Raw genomic sequence first — 16,864 nt, 5'->3', positions numbered from 1 at the left:
TCCCTGCTGCTCCCACTGTGGGATTCCCAAGTTTTCCCCAGGAGGACGTGAGGAGAAGAGGAACCTTCACCAGGTTTCACTGTGGCTTAGCCAGGATTCCCAAACCCTGGGCACAAAGTTCAGTGGGTGCTTAAAATCTCGGTCCTGCACCACAGAAATTGGGTGGTTTTGCTCTGATTTGAAAAACAGGGATCTGGTCACTGGTTGCTGCAGGTTTGGGGCCAGAGGGCTCCAGGCTTTACATGGCCTTTCCCATAACAAAGGAGAAAGCAAAGAAAAGGGAAGAAGGGGAGGAAAAAATGAGGAATGGTGAAATGAAGTCGTGCTCATTCAGCTCTCTCCCATGCCCAAATCCCCATCATTAATATTAAGCAATGCCTGACAATACCACTCTGCATTTTCCAAAAGAATAACTCTCAGCCTGGTAAACAAACCTGGGGAAGCACAAAATTCCTCAGGATGTCTCATCTACAGAGGCTTTATGATAAATGTAACAAGGCAACAGCCAGGGGGAAAAAAAAATTATTAAAAAAAAAAAAATTAAAATGTAGAGAATTGACATTTGGAATTGAGCTGGGATGTGCTGGGAACACCAGAGTCTTATCAGCAAGGGGGGGGCACCTGCAGCCCCTTCCTAAACCCCAACCATCCAGGCTCATTGATATGCAGTTATTCACGTGTGCAGTAAATTCCAATTATGTTTACAGATGTCTGCTTAACATTTATGGAAAAGGAACCTCAGCATGGCTGAAATATCCTTATAAGGGTTTGGACCAGGCTGCCTTTTTTTTTTTTTTCTTCTTCTTCTTTTTATTTTTTTCTTTTTTACCATCACCAATTTAATTATATTTTGCAGATTTATGAAAAAAAAAAAAAAAAAATCCAGCTGAGCTCTCTGATAGAAGGTTTAACACCTAATGCATATATTTGGTTGTATGACCATTTCAGAGTTGTTTCAACTGTAATTTTTTTGTTTTCCTATTAACTCAAGAGTTTTGTTGATTTTTTTTAAATGCACGAAAAAAAGCAGCAACGCATCAGGGCAGTGAAAGATGAGCAGGTTTTCATGTGGTTTCCTGCTGTAGGTTATTTTTATTCTTTCTCTTGGAATTTCTTCCCTTCCCTTCACCTGGGCAGACCCCACACTGAGCACTCACCTCCAAAGGTGCATTTCCCAGCTCTAGTGGTGATGTGGATTTCCTGATTCTCACAGGAATAAGAAAAAAGAAAAAAAGATTTCTCCCTTTCCTACCCTGGCTCTGGGAGGAGCTGCCTGGCCCAGCCTCACCCCCTTCCCTGGGAATCCCCAAGGAAAAGGATATTTTCTGTTAATTCTAGAGTTATAAAACTACTCTTTCCTTCCTCTTTCTCCCTAAATTCTGGACACTTATTGTGGATTATTTCAGCTTGTGAGCAGCAGCCTGGCTCCACAGATGTGTCCATGTGGGGCCATGTGTCACATCTGGACAGTGTGTGTCCAGGTGGGCACCAAGAAATGTCACAAAACAGGAGTTTCCACAAAATCCTGAAGGCTCTGGGTGCTTTATTGGTGCCCACCTCCAGCTGCTTTTCCTCTGGCCAGTCTCCTGCAGGAAAGGTTTGGTTTTGGTTTGGTGAGGGAAGGGCAGGGATTGTGCCCAGAGCCTGGAGCTGCTGCTGTCCTTGTGCAGGACACACAGCACAGAGGGGAGGAAATGTCTCCTCTCTGAGCTCTGGAGCAGCTCCTCTGGATTTACAGGAGAAATTATCACAGGGAATAAACTCTGCTGAGTGTTTGGGTGGGTCAGGGAGTGTGCAGGTGGTCCATGGCTCACAGATCCATCAGGGGCTGCCACAGATGGGATGGGATGAGGACAAACACCCATCCCCGAGCTCAAGGGACCCTTTGGGATGCCCCAGAGGGACCAAGGGCAGCAGGGCTGATATTTGGGCAGGGCTGTGTGTCCCTGACCTCGGCACAGCAGGAGTTAATGAGGGGCTGCAGAGAGGCAGAGCAGCAAGATGCTGCTGTGCTGAGAGAAACTTATTTGATCTGAGGGTGGAATAAACAGAGCAGATTCTAAAAAGCAGTTTTGTTTATTAAGGAAATAAATTGTACATCATTAGGGGCGACGTCTCCTCAGCAGCCACAGCCGTTGTTATTAATGCATTTATCTAATAACCATGAGAATTTCTCTCAGCCATTTATTCTGCAGTCTTGGAGGCTTTGCAAATATTGGCTAATTGCAGCCATGTAGATTTTATTTCAATAAAACTGGAGAAGCCACATTGGTAGGGAATTCTGCAGACTCACAGTTTCTGAGCCTGAGGTTTCCCTTCTCACAGGAAGGTGACATCAGCAGCACAGACATCCCAGCTCCTGCAGAGACTTGTTCTCTGTGAAAATGGTGACATTTCACAGGCAGGAGGAACAGACCTGGTGGATCTGCTCACCAGGGTTTGGGGTTTATTTGTTTGCAAGGGGAAATCTCTGGTGCCCTCGTGGTGATGCTCAAAGAGGGGAAAGGAGCACCCTGGGGCTGGCATGGGGCTCCTGGGCCCCAAAACTCAGTGACATGCAGTGAAGAGCCACAAAAATGCCAAGGATGGGGTTTTTTTAGGATAATATTTATTTTTTAAAGTGCTTCTGAGCATGGAGGGTTGGCCCTTGGTAGTGCCAGCTTGTGACTGCCCTGCCTGGGCACAGCACAGCAGGGGACAGCAGGATCCCCATGGGGGTGGAGATCAACCCTTGGAAAAATTAGCTGGAGCTAGTGAAATTTCACATTCAAGACCAAAATGATTAATTTTTTTCCATCCTGAGCACAGCATACTGATGCACCTCGGGGTGATGGGGTGGTGGCTGTGCCTGCCACGTCCCTGCTGTGGTGTTGAGAGGAGCTCTGTGCACGTCAGCCACGCTTGGAGCATCACTCAGGGCTGAGGGGAAGGAAACAGAGGCTCAGAATGTGAGTGGGGAGGCAGCAGGAGTCAGGACTTTGCTGGGCTCCAGCTGCACTAACCCAGGACTGGTGAGGGGAGAAGGGGGGGCCAGGCTGGCCAGAGCCTCCACGGCCTCTCAGATCCTTTAAAACAGAAAATTGTATAAATAGGATATGATGTAGCACCATAACAAATGACAGCATCTGTAGAGAGAGGATTAGTCAGGACTGAGCTGACAGGCACAGACACAGCCAGGAGCTCTGGGTTCACTGTCACTTGTGAGGGGACCTGCTGCTGTGGTACCTGGCCCGGGTGATGCTGAGCCGAGCTCTGCCCCTGCATCTGCTTTTTTCTGCCACAGTCCTGCCTGTTTGGATTTCAGTTATTTTTCCCATCACTTCAGTGATGTCAGCACCAAAATCTGACATTCTGCTGATGACAAAAACCCTTGTGTGCCGAGAATCCTCTTCTGCAGCTGCTAGAGAAGGACGCGTGGTGCTGCAGCCCCTTTTCCACCGCACGGGAGGGCAGTGCCAGCGCTGGGCAGAGATGCCCGGGCGGCTGCTCCTTCTCAGCTGCTCCCGGAGGCAAGGAAGGCACTGCCCGCTCTCAGAGAGAGCAGAAACAAAGAATTTGGCCGGGGTGGCGGTGGCAGGAGCAGAGGGAGAGCTCTGGGCTCGCCCTTCCCTCCGACGCCGCCGAGGAGCCGCCTGCGTGTCGCGGAGGGGAGATTGACTCTCCCTGCCAGGGAAGTTCAGCCGCTGTGAAATTGGTAAATCACACAGGCCCACAGAACTTAGAAAAACAATATAATCCTGGGGGTGCTGAAATAATTAATTTCCTAATCAAGTACACCTTGCTTTTTTTTTTTCCGATTTGCAAATAGCGCTCTGGTCTGATTCCCCGTTTCAGCCACCCCAAGGAAGGAATATTTTTGGGCAGAGAAGCCGGAGGGGCCCGAGGCAGGGGTGGGTCCCCCCGGGGGCTGCGGGGCGCTGGGAAGAAGCGAGGCAGTGACCGCAGAGAGGGCTGGGCGATGCTTTCGGGGAGGATTTGCTGCGCTCGGGATCCAGCCCAGACCCGGAGGGAAGAGCCGGAGCCGCGGGGCTCCCGCAGAGGTTTTGTGTCTCCTGCTCTCGCTGCACCCTTGTTTGCTTTAAATCACTTCAAATGCGGAGGCTGTCAGACAAGACAATTAACATGGGGAAGGGGGAAAGTATTACCATCCATTATTTGCCATAACATGAATTTAAGCCGGGAAGTCAAATGATAAAATATGTGGTGAAAAGTGTTGGTGGTGGGAGTGCCTAAATGAGTAATAGCCCTGGGCTTCTGAGCCTTGAACTTAACGCGCTAAGTAAATCCCCGAGGTCAAAAAGTATGAAAATTGTTGCAGCTTGGGGAGATATATTTTAACTTTGGGAAAGGTCCGCGTAGATCCGCTGCCGGGGCCGGGGAGGCAGACGCTGAGCAGCCGCAGCTCCGGGAGTCGGACCGAAAGTCGGGGGATGGGTGCTTGTTTTGGGGAAAAAAAAAAAAAAAAAAAAAACAAACAAAAAAAACCCAGAATGAAATAATGAAATAAAACCAGGCGAGGAGGTTGTGGTCGGCCGGGAGCGCTTTGTGCTCGGGCCGCTGCCCAGCTCCGCCGGGAGAAGCGACGGGAGCGGCGGCTGCGCCCCCCGGCATCCCCCGGGACCCCGCCGGGATCCCGCTCCGCTCCGCCGCGCTCCGGCTCTTCCCCTTTAAAATTCCTCGCGCTGACCATGCGGCTGGATTTATGGAGAGAGATGTTTTAGCAGAATCCCCCCGAGTCCCCCATCAGCCCTAAATCCCCAGCCCGCGCTCCCCGGGAGCCCTCCTGACACAGAGCATGCCAAAACAGCTTCGTTTTGCCTATGCATTAGCAATCTATTTTACCTTTTTGACATCTCTCACACATAAAACCGTAAGAGAGAAATAAAATATCTGTCTCTGGGCGAAAATAAAGCTTTGCCTCCCTCCTGATCTATAGGATATAAAATAAAGCCATGGCTTTGATAGTGGCTTTTCCTTAGACCGGAGTTGCTTTTGCACACACGGAGACAATGAAGATGGATGAGGCGGGAGCGGTGCATCCTCCGGGGGTTCGCTTCACCCTCTTTTTTATAGCCCCCCCCTCGCCCCCTCTACCTCTCCACTTTTCTTTCTTTTCTCTTTTATTCGCCTTTTATGTGCCCTTTAGCGAAGGAAGGATCCCGCTCAGCTGTGCCACCCCCGGCCCCTTCCCGGACACTTTCCCGTCAGTCAGAGGCAGAGCCGCGCACCTCGGATTTGTAATTATTTATTAACCGTATTTCCCATAAACAATGCATGAGCTCGGAGTGTAAGCGACAACATTTAGCGACGTGGTAAGAAACCCGGGAGGGCTAATCACGGGGGAGGGGGGCAGGAAAATAAATAAGGAAAAAGGAAACTAAATAGAAAAGAAATAAAAGAAAAGGGAAAGGAGAGCGGAGCCGGGGGGCGACAGTGTGGTGTTTACCCTCAGCATCGACCCGAGTGTGGCAGGATAAACTGGGACTTTCTAATACATCATTTAAAGATCTTTTTCTTCTTCTTCCTCTTCTTTTTCCTTTTTTTTTTTTCCCCCAAGCTCTTTTAAAACAAACCTGGGGATGGATCCTGTCCAGCCGTGGGGTTTATTGCGCGGGGATGTTCTACAGGCTTAATTACACCTTAACTTCAATATTTGGATAGCGCATTAACCGCATATATATTTAATCAGGCGGAGGCGCTCTTTCTGCGGGGGAAGGTGCTGGGGACGGGGGGAGAGGTGTGACCCCCAATTTCTGTGCGGGCTGTACCCCCACAGCTCCGAGACACGGCCGGGAGAGACCCCGGGGCGCTCAGGGCTCCCCCCGCCCCGTCACCGGCTCCGAGCCCGGCGTCCTCCCCGAGCCCACCCGGCCGCGGAGAGACGTGAAAAAGGAGGGGAAAAAGAAAATAAAATTAAAAATAAATGGGGAAAGAGGAAAAAACTTAGTGCTGTCGGGGGGTGGATGTGGTTGAAAGCGTCTGGAGGGAAGTTTTGGCTCGGTGGGGATGCGGGGATGCTCCACGAGCCGCGGTGGTGCCCGGGATCGCCGGGACCCCGTAAAAGAGAGAAATCCCATTACTGAGCGCAGCGGTGGCGAAAGGGGATGAGAAACAGGGTGATGTTTAACTAAAAAGACAGGAACGACACACATAAAATGCAAATTTAAACTCGCCAGAAAGGGTCTTGGTTTATTTCTTCGGTATTAGATTTAGAATGATTTGGAGTTTGTTTGGCGTTTTTCTTTTTTCGAACTATTTTATTTTCCCTCTCTTTATTTGAGTCTCTTTCACTATTTTACTTACACTCTCTATTTTTTTAAATTTTGGTTTTCCTCTTTTAATTTCCTTTTTTTTTTTTTTTTTTTTTTTTTTTAAATTTCCCTTTTTAAAACATCTGTTGTTTTATCTCTTTTCCTTCTTTCTTTCTTTTCTATTTTTTTTCCTTTTTTACTTTCGTAATGTCCCTCCTTTCCAGCACTGGGGCCGGCCGGGGCTGCTCTGGAACATCCCGGCCGGATCCCAGCGGGGTTCGGGGCCTCTACCCAGACGAATTGCAAAATACAAAAAAAACCAAAAACATCCCCCCCGTCCCCATCACCCTGCCCTGCGAGGGGGCAGCACACGCTGCCGCTTCCTCGGGGCTTTTCCCCCTCCCCTGGGGCTCCCGGGGGTGCAGGAGGCCGGGGCAGCCGGGCCGTGCTGGGGTTTGAATTTCGGATCCTGCTGGAGACAGGCGCGGGCATTTTGGCCTCTCAAACGCCTGCTCTGGGTCGGGATCCCCGCTGGGGGGTGAGGCAGAGGGGGCACCCCTCGGTCTGCGCTGCCTCCTGCCCCCAGCGGGGTTTTGGGGGGTTCGCATCGCGACCCCCCAGCCCCAGGGGAGGGGCTGGGCACGGCCTGCGCCCCCCGCCCCGGGGAACGGGGGAGAACCAGATGCTTTCGCTAACGCCTGGGAAAGGAGAAAAAAAAAAAAAAAAATTCGCTGTGAAAAACTGGTGCTTGATGGACACGAGATGCTCATCTCCTTCCCCTCATTCATCCCCGCCGACACATGGCAGCGGCGCCGCGCTCCCCTGACGGCAGCGCGCAGCTGTCGCCTTCCCGGGCCGCCCGCCCCGCATGAGAAGCGCCCATGTGCGGGCCCGGGCGGGGCGAGCCCGGCCCCATTGATCCCGGCCCCATTGATCCCGGCCCCATTGATCCCGGCCCCATTGATCCCGGCAGCGGCCCCGAGCGAACCGACAGCTGCGCGGGGGGAGCGCCCGGTGCGCGCCCCGACCGGGAGAGGAGAGGAGAGGAGAGGAGAGGAGAGGAGAGGAGAGGAGAGGAGAGGAGAGGAGAGGAGAGGAGAGGAGAGGAGAGGAGAGGAGAGGAGAGGAGAGGAGAGGAGAGGAGAGGAGAGGAGAGGAGAGGAGAGGAGAGGAGAGGAGAGGAGAGGAGAGGAGAGAGCGCGGGGTCTGCAGCACCCGCTGGAGCTGCGGGGAAATGGCTGAGCCCGGGGTCAGCCCCGAACCGCCTGTCCCGGCCCGGGGTCAGCCCCGAACCGCCTGTCCCAGCCCGGGGGCAGCCCCGAACCGCCTGTCCCGGCCCGGGGTCAGCCCTGGAACTGCCTGTCCCAGCCCGGGGTCAGCCCCGAATCGCCTCTCCCGGCCCGGCCAGGCGCTGCATCCCCAAGAGCGAACTTGCTGCTTTCCTTATTCTTTCTGACTTCCAATTTATGCCTTCCCCGTCTTTTTTTTTTCTTTTTTTTCTTTTTTTTTTTTTTTTTTGTTTGTTTGTTTGTTTTCTTTTTTGTTGTTGTTGTTTTTTAGGGTTTTTTTTTATTTGTTTTTGTTTTGGTTTTAATCCCCTCAAGGACTAGGAAAACAGATGTGGAAGAGAGCGAGGGCGGTGGGGACGGGCGGGGGATGCTGCGGGTTCCGCCTCTCCCGGTTGTGTGCGGAACCCCGGGCGCGCTCAGACCCTTCCATCGCCGTTCCCCTCCCCATTCCCACCCGGGCTCAGCCCGCTGGGACAGGGACAGGGACAGGGACAGGGACAGGGACAGGGACAGGGGCAGGGGCGGCTCCGGGGCCAGGCGGTGCCACCTCCCCGGAGCGGCGGCTCCCGACGGGCAGCAAAGCGCGAAGGAAAAAGAAATCTCGTCCCTCCGCACCGCCCCGGTACCGACCCCTAGAAGGTAAAAGCGAATTAATTTTTATTTACAAAATAAAAAATTAATAAAAACTAAAGAAGGTCCATCGCGGTGCCCGGTGCTCCTCGGCCCCGGACTTGAGCTGCGAGCGCCGGTAACGGAACCGCCGCGGGGTTACCGGAGCCTCCGCTGTGCCCTCGGCGCTCGGGCGGCCCCGGGCCCGCCGCCCCCATCCCGGCGGCCCCGGCTCGGGGCTCTCCTGCCCCCGCGCCCCCGGGATCCCGTTTGTCGCCGCTCCCCGGCCGGGCGGGGACCGCACCGGGTCCGTGTGGCGGCTCCGGGACCCCGGGAGCGGCCGCGGCCCCTCGAATCCCCCCGGCCCCGTTCGTGAGTCCTCACACCTACCGGCGGGGCATCGGCGGGGCGGCTGTCGGTCTGTCGGGCCCTGCGTCTGTCGGTCTGTCGGGCCGTGCTGCTGTCGGTGGGTTGGTTGCTGTGTCTGTCGGTCGGTGTGTCTGCCTGTCGGTCTGTCAGTCAGCGTGTCTGTCAGTCGGTGTGCCTGTCGGTGTTTCGGTCGATGTGTCCGCTGGTTGATCAGTCGGTCTGTCTGTCAGTCGGTGTGTCAGTCAGTGTGCCGGCCGGCCGGTCGCTCGGTGTGTTGATGGATGTGTCGGGCGGTGTGTCTGTCAATCTGTCTGTCTGTCTGTCGATGTCCCGGCCGGTCGCTTGGTGTGTCTGTCTGTCTATCTGTCTGTCAGCGATGTGCCGGTCGGTCTGTCTGCTGGTGTGTCTGTCGGTCTGTCTGTCTGTCTGTCAGTCGGTAGGTGTCCCGGCCGGCCGGTAGGTCAGTCCGTCTGTCTGTCAGTCGGTCGGTCTGTCTGTCGATGTGTCTGTCTGTCGGTGTCCCGGCCAGTCGGTGCGTCAGTCTGTCTGTCGGTCGGTCAGTCAGTCAGTCTGTCTGTCGGTGGGTCAGTCTGTCTGTCAGTGTGTCTGTCTGCCGGTGTGTCTGCCCGTGTCCCGGCCGCTCGGACCGTAGGTGTGTCTGTCTGTCGGTCGGTGTGTCAGTCTGTCTATCGGTGTGTCTGTCTGTCGGTGTGTCTGTCTGCCGGTCGGTGTGTCAGTCTGTCTGTCAGTGTGTCTGTCTGTCAGTCTGCCGTGTCCCGGCCGGTCGGTCGGTGTGTCAGTCAGTCTGTCGGTGTGTCTGTCTGTCGGTGTGTCAGTCAGTCTGTCGGTGTGTCTGTCAGTCTGCCGGTGTCCCGGCCGCTCGGTCCGTCGGTCCGTCTGTCTCTCGGCGGCCCGGCGGGCGGAGGCGGCGGCGTTGCCCCGGCTGCTCTATAAAGGGGCGCGGACGCCCCGTCCGGCGCTGGCGCTGGCGCGGCGGGCCGGGGGGGCGGCGCTGCGGGCGCGGATTGGCGGCGGCGGCCGGTGACGTCCCCGCGCGGTGCATAAGGCTGCGGCGGCGGCGGCGCCGGGACCATGCAGAGCCCGTGCGCGGCCGGACGGCGGGGCCGCCCCTCTGCCCCGCGCCCTCCGCCCGGCCCGCCCCGCGCTCCGCTCCGCGCCGCGCTCCGCCGGGCCATGCCACGCTCGCCGGGGACACGGGCGGCCGCCGCGGGTAGCGATGCGCGGGGGTAGGTAGGACGGACTGACGGACGGACGGACGGACGGACGGACGGACGGTGCCGCCGAGACGTCGAGGGAGAGAGAAAGAGAGAGAGAGAGAGAGAAAAAAGGAGAGTGAGCGGCGGAGCAGCGAGGAGCGGCGGAGCGTGTCCCCGGCCCCGCGTGTCCCCATCCCCGCAGCAGGACGCGCAGGGCGATGTCGCCGCGGCAGCAGCCACAGCCCGTGTGACCGCCACCGCCTCTCCATGTCCCGGCTCGTTATTTATTATTATTATTATTATTATTGTTATTATATTTTTTCCTTCTTTGATTTCTCATTGGGAAAAGCACTTTGACTCCTGACTGCTCTACCTCAGACCTTAGAAAAACTCATCACGCTCGCTTTTTGGCGATTTTATTTTGAATTTTTTAATTTTTATTTTTCTGAGCGCCGATCTTTATAGCTGTTATTGATTTATTGTTACTATTATTATTACTATTATTACTATTATTATTCGTGTGGTTGGTAGCGGCCGGGATTCTGCGGCTGTGTCGAAGCGCTGGGCAGTGGGGGGTTCTTCTGTGTACCCCTCCTAGGACACTCGAACGAAGATTTTTCTTCTTCCTCCCTTTCTTTTTCTCCTCCTTCAATTCTCCAAGGCTTTTAAAACATACATACACACACAAAAAAAAACAAGAAAAAAAAAAAAAAAGAGAAAACAAAACAAAATCAAACCTTCGCCGGTGTTGTCGTCTTTCTGAAAAGAAAAAAAAAAAAAAAAAAAAAAAAGAAAGAAAGAAAAAAGAAAAGAAAAGAAAAAAAGAATTGTTGTTTTTATTTTTTTTTCCTTGATACCTGGGAAACCGCTGCCCCCCTCAGAACTAACCAAAGACAATGGTTCACTGTGCAGGCTGCAAAAGGCCGATCTTGGACCGGTTTTTGTTGAATGTACTGGACAGGGCTTGGCATGTGAAGTGTGTTCAGTGCTGTGAATGTAAATGCAATTTGACAGAGAAATGCTTTTCGCGAGAAGGCAAGCTTTACTGCAAAAACGACTTCTTTCGGTGAGTACCGGCCTCCGCCCGCCCCCGCCGCTCCTCTCCATCCGTTTTTCACCTCCATTTTCTCCCCTTATTTTTATTGTTTTCCCCCGCCGTCAGCGGGACCCACAAGCGCCTCTTCCCTGCCCGTGACACCGAACATCGCAAACCGCGGCTGTTCCTCGGGCATCTCGGGGAGGGACGGGCGGGAATCGGGCCCGGGCCCGTTGGTGCCGCCGCTCTCCGCGTCCCCCGGCCGAGCTCGAGTTGCCCAAAGTTCTCTCCAAACTATCGAGCGGCGGGCGCTGCGGGCGGGCCCGGTGCGGGAGAACGCGGGCACGGTGCGGGCCCGGTGCAGCGGAGCGGGGCTGAGCCCGCCGGGGCTCCGGGGGCCGTGAGCGCGGAGCCCGGAGCTGCTCCGGGCACTGTTCCCGATGCTGCCCGGTGCCGTTCCCGGTGCTGCCCGGGCCGGAGCCTGGCGCTATACCCGGCGCCGATCCTGGCACTATTCCCGGTGCCGTTCCCGGTGCCGTTCCCGGTGCTGCCCGGGCCGCAGCTTGGCGCTATTTCCGGAGCTGATCCTGTCTCTATTCCCGGTGCCGTTCACGGTGCCGATCCCGGCGCTGTTCCCGGTGCCACCCGGCGGGGCAGGCCCGGTGCGGGCGCTCCGCGGGCCCAGCGCATCCCGTCCAGCGGAGCCAGGCCTGGCAGAGGGCAGCGACCCTTCGCCGGTGCATGGATGGATGGATGGATTGGAAGGATGGATGGAGAAGGAGGCGCTGACCGGCGCTCGCTCGCCGCCGCTCTCCCCGCGCATCCCGGGCTCGGTGCCGGTGCCGCTGCCCCGCCGGGCCGCACACGGCCGATAAGGGCAAGGACGGGCCTGGGCTCGAAGTGGCCGCGGAGCCCCCGGCGCACACCGGGCACAGCGCCCGGCCCGGCGGAGCGCGGCCCCGAGCCCCGCCGCCGCTCCTCCCCGGGCACGGGGACCGGCTCTGCTCCGAGCTCCACCGCTCCTCCCCGGGACTGGGCCCGGCCCTGCTCTGGTTCCGGCTCCCAGAGCCCCGCGGAGCACGGAAGGCCTCCGGCCCCGCTCCGCTCCGCCGGTTCCCCGCGCTGGCCTTGCCCGCACCGGCGGCTCCTGCGGTACCGACACACGGGACGTGTACAATTCCTGCTTGTCAGAGCATCCTTAACGCGGGGGTCGGGGCGCGGGGACACCCGGGCAGCGCAGCACGATCCCGAGCACAGCCCCGCTGCCCAGGCCGGCTTTGATTTTTATTTTTAAAAGCTATAATATCGCGGAGAGAGAGAGATCGCCGTGTTTGGTTTAACCCCGTTTTACACGGCCGAGCAGGGTGTGCGGAGGCCGCGGCTCGGGGCCCGCTGACGCTCCCGGCCTCTCTCCGCAGGTGTTTCGGGACCAAGTGCGCGGGCTGCGCCCAGGGCATCTCCCCCAGCGACCTGGTCCGCAGGGCGCGGAGCAAAGTGTTCCACTTGAACTGTTTTACGTGTATGATGTGTAACAAGCAACTCTCCACCGGCGAGGAGCTCTACATCATAGACGAGAACAAGTTTGTCTGCAAAGAAGATTACCTAAATAACAGCAATACTGCCAAAGAAAACAGCCTGCATTCAGGTGAGGGAGCGCGGCCGGGGCGATGAGGGCAGGGATCGGATGTTCCTCTCCTTCCCCCTCTTTCATCTCTTCTTTCTCCTGTCTTCTTTCTTCTCTCCCTCCTTTCTCCCTTCTCCTCTCCCTTGTCTTCTTTCTCATCTCTTTTCTCCCTTCATTCTCCCGTTGCCTTCTTTTCCTTTCCTTCTTGTCTTTTTTTTTTTTTTTTTTTTTTTTCTTCCCCCCTTTTTCCTCTCCCTTCTTTCTCCTCTCCCCCGCTCCTGCCGCCGTATTTCCCGCCCGGCTGAGCGTGACCCGGGTTTGTTCTCCCCCAGCCACCACCGGCAGTGACCCCAGCCTGTCCCCCGACTCTCAAGACCCCTCCCAGGACGACGCCAAGGACTCGGAAAGCGCCAACGTGTCCGACAAGGAGACGGGCAGCAACGAAAACGACGACCAGAACCTGGGGGCTAAACGGCGGGGACCCCGCACCACCATCAAAGCCAAACAGCTAGAGACTCTGAAAGCCGCCTTCGCGGCCACCCCAAAACCCACCCGGCACATCAGGGAGCAGCTGGCACAGGAGACCGGCCTCAACATGCGGGTCATCCAGGTACCGCCGCCTGCGGGCACCGGGCGCGGCTCGGGGGGTGCGGGGGCGAGGAGGGGCCGGTGCCCGGCACGCTCCGCACTGCGGGGCCCGGGGAAGCCCCGCCGGCCTTGGAAATCGTTATCGCCGAGGTGTCCCGGTGATTCCCGGCGTTTCCCGGCGTTTTCCGGCGCTTCCCGGCGATTCCCGGCGCTTCTCGGTTCCCCAGCCCCAGCCGGTCGGCGGGGACAGAACCGCGGGTTTACTCGCAAAAGTCCTAAAGAAGCTACAAACAGTGTCGGAATTAATAACTAGAAATGTGAGGGGTTAATGGGTAAATAAGAATGACAACGCGCTGGAATTATTAAAAGGTTTATAAACCCGCAGCGCTGGGGTAATGGGGGGTTAAAGGACCATTAAAGACGAGGTTAGATTGGAGAGGCTCAGTGTGAGGGTAATTAGCAGTAATCTTGTCAGGGTAATAAGAACGAACTCAATCATTCTTGACCCGCAGTCGGTGGGGAGCGGGGCCGCCGTCACGCGTGGGTTCGGCCGCGCTTGGAGCGCGGCTCGGGGAGCAGCGGCCGAGAGAGACCGGGAACGGGGAAAAGCGCAGCTTTTGGGATGGGGATGGAAACAGGGATGGAGGGGAAGGGGGAGCGGGACCCGCGGCACCCGTGACCGGCGCCTCTCCCGCCGCCCTGGCAGGTTTGGTTCCAGAACCGGCGCTCCAAGGAGCGGCGGATGAAGCAGCTGAGCGCGCTGGGCGCTCGGAGACACGCGTTCTTCCGCAGCCCGCGCAGGATGCGGCCGCTCGTGGACCGGCTGGAGCCCGGCGAGCTCATCCCCAACGGGCCCTTCTCCTTCTACGGAGGTGGGTACCGCTGCCTCTGGCCGTGCCGGGATGCGGGGCCGCCCCGCCCGGATCCCCGCCGCGCATCGCGGGGCTCCCCGCGCCCGGGCTGGATCCCGCTGCTCTCCCGGTGCTCTCCCGGTGCTCTCCCGGTGTTCTCCCGGTGTTTTCGGGAGCGCCGCGTTGTGTCGGTGTCCCCGCTGCTCCCCGGGGTCCCGCAGCCCGGCCAGCCCGGTCCCACGTTTCCCGTGGGGTTCGTGGGTGACACCCCGAGCCCCCCCAGCCTCGCCGCCCCGTGCCGGCCCCACTAGGTACTGCCCGCCTGTTACCTCCCCTCTGTCTCTCTTTGTCCCCCAGATTATCAGAGCGAGTATTACGGCCCTGGAAGCAATTACGATTTCTTCCCGCAAGGACCGCCTTCGTCCCAAGCGCAGACCCCCGTGGATCTCCCGTTCGTGCCCTCCTCGGGGCCGTCAGGGACCCCGCTGGGGGCCATGGACCACCCCCTGCCCGGACATCACCCCTCGAGTGAGGCTCAGCGCTTCACCGACATCATGTCGCACCCCCCGGGGGACTCGCCCAGCCCCGAACCCAACCTGCCCGGGTCCTTGCACTCCATGTCCGCCGAAGTTTTTGGCCCCAGCCCCCCATTTTCGTCGATATCCGTCAACGGTGGTGCTAACTACGGCAATCACTTGTCCCACCCTCCAGAGATGAACGAAGCAGCTGTGTGGTAGCTTTAAAACAAACTGGGTCTAAGTAAGTGATGATCATCTAGTCTGCTTATTGTTATGGTGTACAGAAATGAATTCATATAACATCTCTCCCGCCCTAAGACAATTTTACCTTGGGAACGAACTGAATCCAATCGCTCCAAGGCAAGCTTTGCTCTAGACCAGGACAATCTCCATGTTATGGTTGTATCAAACAAGCGAGGGGACTTTTTTGTACCATTGACAAAGAAACTGGGGAAGCTGTACAGTAAAAGTGCTGCCATTCCGTAGGATGGCGTAAGTTTGATTACCCTGTTGGATGTCATCCTAAGAGCCACAATCCTTAGAAACTTCTCGTTTAAAAAAACAGAACAAAAAAAAAATTTAAAAAATAATTGAATGAAGGAGAGGTCAAAGAAAAGGGGAAAAAAAAAGCTTCAAGAACTCTCTATAGCGTTCCTGGTTAAGGATGGTTCTGGCATTATGAATCTGTTTGTTCATTTTTGTCTCTCAGAAAGTTCGACAACAAGAAACTCTTTTTAGCTTCAGCCATTTCAGCCTGCTGACGATCAGGTGGGACAACTTTTCCTTTTTCCTTTCTTTTTTTTTTTCTTTTCTGTTTTGTTTCGGTTGTTTTGGTTCGTTTTTGTTTGTTTTTTTTTTTTCCTTTCCAAAAATAGCAAATACTAAATGTTAAGCCCTCAGCACCAACTCTTCTACCTTCACAAAGCTACACGTACAAAACCTCCTCATCATAGCAAAGGTCACCACCCAGACCTCTAACGAAAATGACTTGAAATAACAAACAAACAAACAAAAAGTATTCTACCTTCACAGAGAGAGAAAAGCTAAACAAAAAGACTCTATTGAACTAAAAACAGTCAACTGTTTACGTCTAATGTTAAATTCAGGAGCTCAATGTTTTACTAGTAAATCCTGTTTTAGAAAAACCTCTTGTTCAAAAGCAAAAGATTTTGAGCAGCCAACCAAAATAGTTCATTTTCTTTTCTGTAGATGTTCTAACAGATTGCAGGGCTTGTGGTTCACTGTGCTAGTTTGTAAAAGGTGTTGTTTACAGAAGGCAAAGAAAAAAAAAAAAACCCACAAAACCCAGACAGTTGCCAAATAAAGTAAATATATAGCACAAATACTGTAAGGTGCTTTGCACCAGCAACCCAAGAAGGTGTTAAAAAAGTGTTACAAGGTTAAAAAGAAAAAAAAAAAAAAAGACAAACAAACATCTTTGCTAATTTTTAGTCCTGTTGAACATTCATGGAATTGTTAATATGACTTATATAGACCCACACAGGTTTTATTTTTGTGTCTTTAAAATAAAAGTCCAAAATATTTAAATTTTATGGTCAAATATGCAGTCAACAGCTGCTACTTTTTTCTTTATATATTAAATTTCTCATATGTCTTTTATTGTTCTAATGAACCTAAGCTTGTGTGACCTCCAGTGCATATTAGACCATTCACTGTATGAAAGAAAACATGTTGGATAAAATTTGTGCGTTTTTAATAAAATTAGAAAATCTGATGTTTAGATAACTTGTGTTTCATTTGATGTTTTAAGCAATTTTTGGAAATTGATTCTCTTGAGTAAAATGATCCAGTCTGCTGCTAATCCTGGGCAGCTCCTTGGCTCTGGTGGGAGTCTGAGCCCTGCTGTCGATGCAGACAGTGGCCAGAGGCAGCTCCAGCCTTTCTTTCCCTCTCCAGACTCAGTTGTTGAAGTCCAAATACCCTGTTCCACTGCATTTTAAATTTGAAAATTCAGATATAATCCAATTATTCAGTGTCTTCAGTTATTCGTGCTCTATGCTAAGAGAGAACGTTGGAAATGCTGATTTTATGCATAAACAAAAACGTGCTGTAAATGTAAAATGCTAGCAAAGATTCGGTTTGCAATTGATCCAGTTTTAGTTAATTCTCCAAAGGTAATTTTATTTTTATTTTCTGCTAATTGGATGGTTTGGACACAGCATAACCTCAATGTCCTGGAAGTAATTTTAATCCTTTTTTCTTAGATGAGGCAGAGTCAAGGCTTTGACGGCGTTTGGTCATTCTGAAGTTCTCTGAAGGGCAGAATATTTTGGGGGAGAATATTTTGCTTTGCCCTCGATACAGCCTCATTCTCTCGGAGAAAAATGAAACAAAAAAAATCCTGAGCCTTGCAAAATGCCAGATTTCCCGTTTTAATTCTCAACCGTGGCTGATTCCTGAATATTCAGTTCTTCAAAAGCAAAAGTGCCGCTGGTGCCAGAGGACTTTGGGCTGTGTTAGGGACAAAGGGTCAGGCTGGGCTCTGCAGCTG

General features: G+C 54.3%; 1 protein-coding gene across 1 annotated transcript; it reads left to right on the top strand.

Moving 5' to 3' along the window:
• Positions 1 to 9,609: 9,609 nt before the first annotated feature.
• LHX1 (LIM homeobox 1) lies at positions 9,610 to 16,087 on the top strand. The gene is made up of 5 exons (XM_056506986.1): positions 9,610 to 10,801; positions 12,190 to 12,416; positions 12,728 to 13,005; positions 13,690 to 13,855; positions 14,192 to 16,087. Exons 1-5 carry the CDS (start codon positions 10,632 to 10,634, stop codon positions 14,569 to 14,571), a joined length of 1,221 nt encoding a protein of 406 aa, XP_056362961.1. The 5' UTR covers positions 9,610 to 10,631; the 3' UTR covers positions 14,572 to 16,087.
• Positions 16,088 to 16,864: the final 777 nt, after the last annotated feature.

Source organism: Oenanthe melanoleuca, chromosome 19, assembly GCF_029582105.1.
Source record: "Oenanthe melanoleuca isolate GR-GAL-2019-014 chromosome 19, OMel1.0, whole genome shotgun sequence".
In the NCBI taxonomy this organism is placed as follows: Eukaryota; Metazoa; Chordata; class Aves; order Passeriformes; family Muscicapidae; genus Oenanthe; species Oenanthe melanoleuca.
Note: the sequence above shows the minus strand (reverse complement) of the source record. Positions and strands in the feature narration are given on the sequence as shown.

What these genes read in the sequence shown, in the direction of transcription:
- LHX1 (XM_056506986.1), top strand. Translation starts at nt 10,632, where the DNA reads ATGGTTCACTGTGCAGGCTGCAAAAGGCCGATCTTGGACCGGTTTTTG. An exon ending in TGCAAAAACGACTTCTTTCG is followed by an intron (nt 10,802 to 12,189) that starts GTGAGTACCGGC and finishes CTCTCTCCGCAG; the next exon opens with GTGTTTCGGGACCAAGTGCG. An exon ending in AGAAAACAGCCTGCATTCAG is followed by an intron (nt 12,417 to 12,727) that starts GTGAGGGAGCGC and finishes GTTCTCCCCCAG; the next exon opens with CCACCACCGGCAGTGACCCC.